This window comes from Trichechus manatus, unplaced genomic scaffold (genome assembly GCF_000243295.1).
Source record: "Trichechus manatus latirostris isolate Lorelei unplaced genomic scaffold, TriManLat1.0 scaffold00239, whole genome shotgun sequence".
Lineage (NCBI taxonomy): Eukaryota > Metazoa > Chordata > Mammalia > Sirenia > Trichechidae > Trichechus > Trichechus manatus.
Genome location: NW_004444175.1, coordinates 762,924 through 773,456, shown reverse-complemented (window position 1 = coordinate 773,456; position 10,533 = coordinate 762,924). Strand labels below are relative to the sequence as shown.

The 10,533-nt window shown below is 34.5% G+C and overlaps 1 protein-coding gene across 1 annotated transcript in view; it reads right to left on the bottom strand.

Annotated features, from left to right (window-relative positions):
- Positions 1 to 629: 629 nt before the first annotated feature.
- Positions 630 to 10,533, bottom strand: part of SCLT1 (sodium channel and clathrin linker 1) — a 202,004-nt gene continuing 192,100 nt past the window's right edge. Inside the window, exons 19-21 of the mRNA XM_004389281.2 lie at positions 8,355 to 8,433; positions 5,809 to 5,904; positions 630 to 1,164 (exon numbers count right to left, since the gene is read on the bottom strand). Of these exons, the coding sequence (XP_004389338.1) occupies positions 1,102 to 1,164; positions 5,809 to 5,904; positions 8,355 to 8,433 (238 nt within the window). The 3' untranslated portion in view covers positions 630 to 1,101. The remainder of the gene's footprint in view (positions 1,165 to 5,808; positions 5,905 to 8,354; positions 8,434 to 10,533) is intronic.

Below are 10,533 nucleotides of genomic sequence, written 5' to 3'. Positions count from 1 at the left end.
AAACCCTATACGGCAGTTCTACTCTTGTCAAATGGGGTTGCTATGAGTCAGAATTGACTTGATAGCACCCAACAACCACCACCACCACCACCACCTCATCTGGAGGGTAGGGAAGGCTCCCCTGAGAAAGTGACATTTGCGTAGAAGTGTGAAGAATGTGTAAATGGAACAGTTTAAGCAGAGACCCAGAGGTGGGAGGGGGGGTAGAGCACAAGAAATGGAGGGGGAGAGTGGTGTGGGAAGAGGTTGAACAGGCAAGCTAGCCACATCACCTAAGGCCCCAAGGCAGGATCCTATATTCCCAAGGCTTCGACGCTCAGCTCCATGCCAATGACTCCCATCCTATCCCAATCTGTAGGCACCAGTATTAAACTTCCAACTGCTGGTTGAATATATCTACACATGGATGCTTTCATGTCACCTGAAACTCAAAATCATTATCCTTTATGTGGATTTTTTAAATCTGCATTCTCAGAACCTAAAATATCCATTTGATTAGTTTGAGTAGTAGCAAAAAAAAAAAAAAAAATTCTTCCAAATTCTTAGATATCAAGTTCTAAAAATACTGGAAACTGTATAAGTTAAAAATGAATCACTGCAATTATAAATTAAAATACATGACAGCATCATTTTAGAAGGTGCATAATTTATTACATTTATGAGTTCATAATGGAAAATTGATGCTTAGGAACTTTAAAAATGAGTTAGGACTAACAATTAGATGTAAAATTCTCAAATCTTGGAACCTGAAGTATAAATTTCTAGCCTTTTCTCAAAACCTCTCACAATTAGGATAGTTTGAAAATTATTACGTTCTTCCAAGGGAAAAAGGGGGAATTAAAAAATAGACACATTGATGAAGGCAATGATTTCTTCTTAGCTGGCTTTATTCTCCACTGAAGCTCAGTATAGGATTATATTTTCTTTACTTACAGGAAGCTGTCACTGTTCTGTTTTCCAGTAACCCTCAAAACAGAATGGAAAATGCTTATGCAAAATGACACAAACCTAACCATTCTCTGCAGGCTTTATCGTTTCAATACACTTCTAGTCCAACAGCTTTCCCAACTCTAAAGTGCTGTGAATGAACTATGAATATTTTTAAATATTTTCCAGATTCATCATGGAGGCAGTTTTTCTTCTCTGCACTGTAATCACACTGAGCTGCAATTAAAATAAACAATCAGTAAGTAGTTACTTTTTCTACAGAAAATCTTAGACTAATACAAAGTACAATGCATCACAACCTACAATTATTGAAAATAATCTTCTCAATGGAAGAGGTCTTAAAAAAGGTCACTTTTTGTGCTCATTTCTATTTTACTCTTGAGACTTAAAATGTATTACTTTAGAAAAATGTACGTGAAAGGACAATATGACATTACAAAGGTCAGAGCAATATACTAAGAATTCCCAAACATACTCCAGACAGATGAAAAACACCTAGATAAAAGTTAATCTGAAAAGTATCTAAAACACAAATTAAATGTGGGCCACCACAATGGAGGGCTGGTAATAAAAAGATGATGACAGATTATAGTAAGAAAAGTCTAATAGGAAAATACTCTTTAAATATTAGTTGAGGTTGATAATATATACACATGATAAAGAAAATCAAACAGTACAAAAGAATACACAGGATAACGGAAGTCTCCTTCCCCCTGCTGTCCCTCATTCCAGGTACAACCACTATTTCTAAGTACATATTTAGAAATATTCCAAATGAGAATATATGCATATATTCACTGACCCCTTTTTATTAAAAAAATGAAAGTACTATATGCACTCTTCATCTTTTTTTTTCCCTCTAGACAATCTACCTTAAAAATAGTTCCATATTAGATCTACTTTATTCCTCTTAAAAACTGCATACTATAGCGCTGTATGGATAGACCATAATTTAACTGGCCTGCTATGGATGGGCATTTAAATGGTTTCTCATCTTTTAAGATTATAGACAGTACTGAAATTAATATTTTTACATTCTTCTTTGCATAGATGTACCCATATGCAAGAATTATCACCTGCAGAATAAATTCCTAGAACTGGTAGGTCAAAGATTATATACATTTATAATTTTTGAGTGATACTACCCAACTATGCTCTGAAGAGGCTGTACCAGTGAACACTTACATCAACGATGTGTGAAAGTGCCAGCACAATACATGACTAAACTTCATGATCTGAGAGGTGAAAAGTGATACGTAATTACAGTAATTTGTGTTTGTCTTATATGGGTCAGGATGAACATTTTTTAAAATGTTTAAGAGCCATGATCTATCTTTAGCTGTGAATTTCCTTTACCCCTTTGCCTATTGGATTATAGCACTTTTTCTTGTTGACTTAGCACTCTTCATACGTATTTAAGATATCAGCTTTTTGTCATATGTATTATAAACATTTTTCTTTGTCATATGACTTTATGACTTTTTTTTCTCTGCAGAGTTTTGAAACGTATGTGGTCACATTTATTAATCTTTTTTTTTTTTTCCAATAGTTTCTAGGTTTTGTGTTCTTGCTTTAAAAGGCTTCCCCATAGGAGCCTGGTGGCTCAGTGGTTAAAGGGAACAACTGCTAACCAAAAGGTCAGCAGTTCGAAACCACCAGTGGCTCCACGGGAGAAAAGATGTGGCAGTCTGCTTCTACAGAAATTTACAGCCTAGGAAACCCTATGGGGTCGCTATGCATTGGAATCGACTTGATGGCAGTGGGTTTGCTTTTATTTGGTATACTGATTAAAAAAATGCCATGCTGTCAAAAGGACACAGTATAGCATTCAATGGTCCGGAGTGATGCATTTAGAACACATTCATTTGTTCAGAGATGGACGAAGAATGCATAGAAGAAGTTAATTAGAACAGCACATCTAGAGAATGACTGAGTCAGAACAATGCAGGGATTGTGGTGAACCAGTAACAGGATGCTGGGCTGCATTATGGTATGTTTGACATGTTAGAGATAGTAATAATCTCTTAACTGCTTTCATCTCATAAAATATCAGGCCCTTAGTAGGATATTATTTCTAGTATCAGTTTCCAATTTTTAGAGCAAAATGGGAAAATTAGAAAGGATTCAGAGAAGGCAAAAGTAAGTATTTAAAAAAACTGAATATGTATCTTATAAAGAAAGTTTTTAGGACTTGGGCTCATTTAAAATAGAAAAGATATTAACTCCAGGGAAGAAAATCCTTTTTGTGTATGGAGAGAATGCTGAATAATTATTTTCATCTTCAAGTAAGAACAGAATTAGAAAGAGAAAAACTTAACGAAAAATTTGTGACAGAAAAATTTGTGAAGTGGTTATTGATAAAACATTTAAAAAAAAAAGGTTCACCAGAATTTCAAATTCTCATGGAGTCCAGACTTCCTGGAGCCGTGATGGTTGGATCAACCCCTGAAACTTTTGCCCTGAGATAATCTTTAAACCTTAAAACAAAAATATCCCCTGAAGTCTTCTTAAAACCAAATAACAGTTTAGCTTAGCTAGTAAAAAATGCCTGCCTTGAGTATTATCTTTGAAGAACTATCTATATGGGATCAAACTGACAACAGCAACTTGAAAGATTAGATAGGAACCTTAGGGGCCAGTGAATTTATGTTAAAAGGGGAGGAACAACTCAGAAAAGGAGGGTACAAATGGTTACACAACTGGAAGAATGTAATCAACGCCACTAAATGGTACACGTAGAAACTGTTGAACTCGTGTACGTTTTGCTGGGTATATTCTCAACAACAAAATAATTAAAAAAAAATAAAAAATATATATACATGGAAACCCTGGTGGCGTAGTGGTTAAGAGCTATGGCTGCTGACCAAAAGGTCAGCAGTTTGAATCCACCAGCCTCTCCTTGGAAACCCTATGGGACAGTTCTACTCTATCCTATAGGGTCACTATGAGTCGGAATCGACTTGACGCAATGGGTTTGGTTTTTTGGTTTTGGTACATATATATATATACACACATACATACATATATATATAATTTATATAAAAGGTTCACAAAGAGAATGGTGGAATATCTGCCACTGGAGAGTTTAAATAACAGGAGACACATCTGCGTTGGACTGTTTAGGTTTAATTCTATCAGGAGAGAGACTAAACTGGATGTCGATTGGATCATATAATTAAGGTTCTGTAACTGTACCCTCTGTTCTGTAGAACTCAAGATAGTTTGATTTTAAATAGTCATTTTATTCGTCATATTCCTTAGAAAAAGGTAAACCTGAAGCTTTAAGGATTGTTATATAGAAATTTAATTTCTTAAATGTTCATCTACCTATTTACCATTTAATGACTATGCTAAATGCTTTATACATGTTAGTTCCTTGGGTCCTTCAATAACCGTATGAGGGAGGTGTATTAAACCTAAATTAAATGTGAGGAAACTGAGGCTTATCAAAGTTAAAATCGCACAAAGTCACATGGCTCCTTAATGGCACCACTTAATGGCACCAGGCAATTTGCCTAACACCAAAACACATACTCTTAAGATACTACCCAGTGCACTTTGACGCCTGTTACCTTATAATCTAAATGAACGAATAAATTCATGAATGATTAATTCACTTCAGAGGAAATTAAAATTATTTGACAAGGCTATAATTACTCTCAAGAGGGAGGGGAACAGAAGGGCAAATTATTATTGGATTTTCTTTAAGTGCCATGCCATGCTCACGCTAGGAGTGGATTTCATAAAAATCATGAACAATGAATATTTAGAATTGATTTACTATATTGGAGCCCTGGTGGCACAGTGGTTAAGAGCTCAGCTGCTAACGAAAAGGTTGGCAGTTCAAATCCACCAGCCATTCCTTGGAAATCCTATGGGGAGTTCTATTCTGTCTTATAGGGTCGCTACAAGTCAGAATAGACTTGACGGCAATGGGTTTGGTTTGGTTTTGGTTTTATTACGCATAAGATGATGTAGTAGCTAAAAATAACATTGATTTTGCTTGAAACAATACACTGATAACCAAATGTAATTAATAATATAGTAACTACCTATATATTTTCATTGTCTCTTTCCAGCCTATTTTTATAATAACTGAACTGATCTTACTTTTTCCTAACAGGAGGGAACATTGCTCCTACTTTAGAACAAATGACCATTCATTTATATGATGTGTTTGTGCATTATGAGAAATTATCCCTTAGTATTTCACTGATGTTCTGTGGTTTCTACTCTATTCCCCACTGGACAACTTTTATATTGTATTTTTGATTTATATGTCATATACAAATGTGCATTAAATGTAGTTTTTAACCTGTAAGTCAAGTAATTTTTTTCCATTTAAAAACTATAATGAAAATGAAGGTAGTGCAATTTAAACTATTACATTCAAGCAATGCTATCTACTTTCAAGTCTGTCAGTGACTATCTGCCTACTTTTTAGACAACGTAATTCTAGAGTAGTGCTATCCAACAGAATTTTTTGTGATGATAGAAATGTTCTACATCTATGCCATCCAATATGGTAGCCATAGCTACATGTGGCTATTGAGCGCTTGAAATGTGGCTGGTCTGACCAAGGATCTGAATTTTTAATTTTATTTAATTTTAATTAATTTAAATTTAAATAGCCACCTGTGGCTAGTGGCTACCATACTGGACAATACAGTTCTAGATTTAGATGTCAACTTGGAGGATTAACAAGTTTTTTCTAAAGTTTACCTCAAATGTTAAATGGACTATTTTGAAATAGTTTAATCAAATAAAAATAAAACTATCAGTTTTCTGTAAACTTCTGAGGAGCTTTTCTTTGATCTACTCAGACCATTTATCATCTAGGGATGATGGGATGCTCCCTACCTGCTGTGAAGCTGAAGCAGCTCTTTGTTCGGCCTGACTTAGACGCCTTTGAAGTCTGTTGGCTTTTTCTTGATGCTCTAGGATTAACTTTTCATTCTGTTAAGGGGAGACAACATAAACCAAACGAGTTGGAAACAATATGTGACATGGAGATGTTTCGTGGAGGAATCAGTGAAAAATCTGGATATCGTTTTACCACTTAAAAAATGCAAAGATAACATATCTCCAAGTTGATATCTCAAGTTATGAGCTTCAAAGTTCAAAGTTGCTTTTACATTTTGACGGCATTATGATTACTATTTTTTACCAAATAAAGTGAATTAATAAATTCAGGAGCCAAGTGATTTTAAATGTAAATCAGAAGAATACGACTTGAGATGCTAGATTAGTGCCTCAGAATCACCCGGAGAGTTTGTGGAAACACAGATTGTTGGGCCTCACAACCAGAGATTCAGATTCAGTAGGTCTGGGATAGGTCCTGGGAATGTGCATTTGTATTAAGTCCCTAGTTGATGCTGATGCGGCTTCTTTAAGAACCACTGTGCAGGAGCAAGCTTCTAGGGAAATCATCGTTATTAAAGTTCAAGAACAGAAAGTATTCATCCAGTAATCTTGATTTTTAAAAAGAGTTCGTATTGTCTTAAATGATTTATATGCTAAAGGTATTATAAAAAAGGAAAAAACTCTGTTTCAGTACATTCCCCAACATATTGTATATTCCAGTGGCTATTAGGGTCAATGGAACCCTTATGGCACAGTGGTTAAGAGCTGGGCTGCTAACCAAAAGGTTAGCAGTTCGAATCTACCAGCTGCTCTTTGGAAACCCTATGGGGAAGTTCTACTCTGTCCTATAGGGTCATTATGAGTAGAAATCGATTCGATGGCAACGGGTATTAGGGTCAAAAGAATTATTTAGCATCATGAATACAAATTTGTCACAACATGCTCTCGTGCAGATAAGTTCAAAGAATCTATCAATCTAAAAATGTATTATTGCTCTCCATACTTAGTAGTCTGGTGATTGGGCATTTGATGGCTGTGCATATCAGCAGCCTAAAGCAGTATAATATTAGTGGCATAGGTCTAGGAACAAGCATTCATTTTAACTTTTTCTTGATCTGTCTGACTTCTTCTAGGTCTGGCCTTATGGCTCCATTTTAATTGGCATTACTAGCTTGTATATATCATGTCCATATTATATGCACAGACTTTCCTAAAAAAATGTTTTTGTATAACTAGACTTGTTACTCAGTTTTTCTGGCACTTATCTGAATTGAGAGAATAATATAAGCTGAATCAATAATATCAAGAAAAAACACACTTTCTATGAAGAACTAGATAATTCCTATGTCCTAAAATACAAGTGATAACAGTGGATGTCATGCCTAGTAATATAAAATATTGAAATAGCAGCACCCTGTAAAATGAGCTTATTACATTTATTATGCCCAGAAGCAAAAATTAAAATTTATGAAGAGAACTATATTGGCTGTTCCAATTTACCAAGATGTTTAACTATATAGTTTTAAATTTTCATAGGCACATCATAACATTAAAGAAACTTGGGGAAAAAAAATCCCATCTATAATTATCATTTTCCACAGTGAAAATCAGAATACATACAATGCACATTTTTTCATACTACCACCATAATGGTTAAGAAATAATCCAGACTGGGTAAATTATAATATAGGCAACCATTCCTTTTCAGTTGATCATTTTGATTGCTTTTGATCTTCCAATATTAACATTACTGTGCTAAATATTTTCCTTTTTAAAATTTCTCATATTTTAAATTATTTCCTTAGAACAGATTCCTGGAAGTCGGAGCTGCATCAAAGAGTATTTTAATGACTCTTGTTTAATTGTTTTCTAAATGGCTCACATCAATTCATAATGCTATGATGCTTACGAGTAATGATTTCAGTATGGCTACTATAGTAAGCTACAAAGAGATAGTGGACCATATATCCTACTAATGGAATTCCAACAAACACATTTAAAGTTAGAATATCAAATAAAGGACTAGAATTCTAAAAAGCCCCAATCATAATCTAGAAATTGTTCATTTTTTCAAAGCTTCAAAGAAAAAAATGATGAATTCTTGCTATGTTTAGTTCTAAGGTATCAATCTAAAGGGGTATTTTAATATTCCAATAGGCGAATGTATTTTCTACATGTCTTTTGTGATGCACTAAAACAAAATAAGAGGAATTGGTTTAAAAAGAATAATCTTAGACATGCATAGGAATAAAGAGGATCCTAACATATTCTCTGAAACACTGCACAAGTTTTACTAGTAAAACTGAAGTAAGAGTGCTACTTTTCACCATTTATATTATGACAAATCCCTGACTTTCAAAGCTTTTATTCACATTATATGAAGTGTGGACTTTTAGGCTTATGGATGATTTCCACAAGAAATACTCAAATCTGTATGGACATTTCCAAGTAGAGAATTAATCTGGACTTGGCTCAGGTAAAGTTCTGTAACATGTGTATCAAGCTGCAGCAGAAAGCACCTCCCTGGAGAGTCCTTATCTTACCTCAACTACCTTTTCATTTGCCGTTTCCAGCTGAGAAAGCAGCTCTTGGGTATGAAGTTTCTGTCGACTCAGCTCACTCCTATAAAGCAAGAGAGAACAAAATTTTTTCTAAAAAAAAAAAGGCCTTTAATATTATTGTTCAAAATCAAACAAAATAGAATCTTTGTCAGTAAGATATGTGTTTATGTTTTGAACAAAAAGTATCATCCTGATCTACAAAATAAAGACACTCATTAACAGACCATATCTCAAAGGGTTCATTCATTTCTTTATAAAAAACGCACATACATTTTAAAAGTGCAAATGTGTTTTCAATATTACTATCTTAAGATGTTATCAGGCATTAAAATGAAAGTCTATTCATATTCAATAGATGCAGTATTTGTTATTACAAAATCTCATAGGCTACTGTGCTGCTTATAATATGCATTTCGAAGATTCATATGTAATGCTTCTTAAAGGAGCTGAAATTGTGTAAATTTAAGATAATGTTAATCACTCCAACACCATTTCAGTCTAGTGTTTTCATGATTGGTATTTATGTATTTATAACCTTTATGCTCTATTAGCTGGAATTATCTTATACAAAGAACCTATCTTCTATTTTTGTTGTTGCTCATTATATAAGCATTATATTGCTTTTTGCCAAAGATCATTTAGAGTCCCAGGTTAAGAGTAGATTCAATGTAGTTTTAAAAGTAACTTTAAAAAGATCAAACTAGAGCAAATATCAAATCAATTTCCGAGTATGAAAACAGTTAATTCAAACTTGGTTTTTATCCTCTGAACTTCTGCTGCTTCTTTTTTTAAAATTTTATTTTGTTGTTGATGTTGAGAATATACATAGCAAAAAAGTTTCTACATGTACAATTCAGTGACATTGATTACATTCTTTGAGTTGTGCAACCATTCTCACCCTCTTTTTCTGAGTTCTTCTTCCCGCATTAACATAAACTCACTGCCCCCTAAGGTGCCTATCCAATCTTTCGAGTTACTGTTGTCACTTTGATCACATACAGATAGTTCTTAAAAAAACCTAATGTTCAACGCAGACATTTTTTACCGTTAAGCTAAACTATTGTTTGGTTTTAAGAAGACTTCAGAGGGTATTTTTGGCTTAAGGTTTAAAGATTATCTCAGGGCAATAGTTTTAAGAGTTCATCTAGCCCACTTGGCTCCAGAATGTCTGGAGTCCATGATAATCTGAAATTCTGTTCTGCATTTTCCCCTTTTAATCAGGATTCTTTTATAGAATCTTAGATCAAAATGTTTAGTAATGGTAGCCGGGCATCAGCCAGTTCTGGTCTCATGGCAAAACAGGCAGTTGTTCATGGAGTCAGCGACACATTCTATTATCTCCTCCTATTCCTGACTCTCCTCCTTCCTCTGTTGCTCCAGGTGAACAGAGACCAATTGTTGTGCCTTGGATGGCTGTTTGCAAGCTTTTAAAATCCCAGATACTACACACCAAACCAGGAGGTAGAATACAAGCACTAAACACGTTATTAGGCCAATTAACTGGGATGTCCCATGAAACCATGACCCTAAACCTCCAAGCCAAGGAACCAAATCCCATGAGGTTTTTGTTTGTACATAAGCAGCCTTAGCGGCTACTCTTTTTGTTTTTTTTTTTTTTTTTTGTCGTTGTTGTAAATATATCACACAACTTTTGCCAGTTCAACTTTTTACAGGTGTAAAACATGTTGACAGCAATTACAATAATCAGTGGTACAACTCTACCCTTAATCAATGTGATTTTTCCATCACCATTGACCTACCCTTCCCCCTTCTCTCCTGCCACAGGTAACCACTGATAAACTTTGGTCTCTGTTCATTTGCCCTTTCTTGTCTTTTTATATAAGTAAGGTCATACAATATTTGTCCTTTTGTGACTGAATTATCTCACTCAGCATAATGTCTTCCAGCTCCATCCATATTGTAGCATGTATCAAGGCTTCGTTTCTTCCACTGGTTAAGTAGTATTCCATTGTATGTATGTACTACATTTTGTTTATCCATTCATCTAGTCATGACCATTTAGGTTGTTTCCACATTTTGGCTCTTGTGAGTAGTGCTGAGATGAATACTGGTGTACAAGTCTCTGAGCCTCTGCTTTCAAATCTTTTGGGTATATACCTAGGAGTGGAATTTCTGGGTCATATAGTAGTTCTGTTTTTTG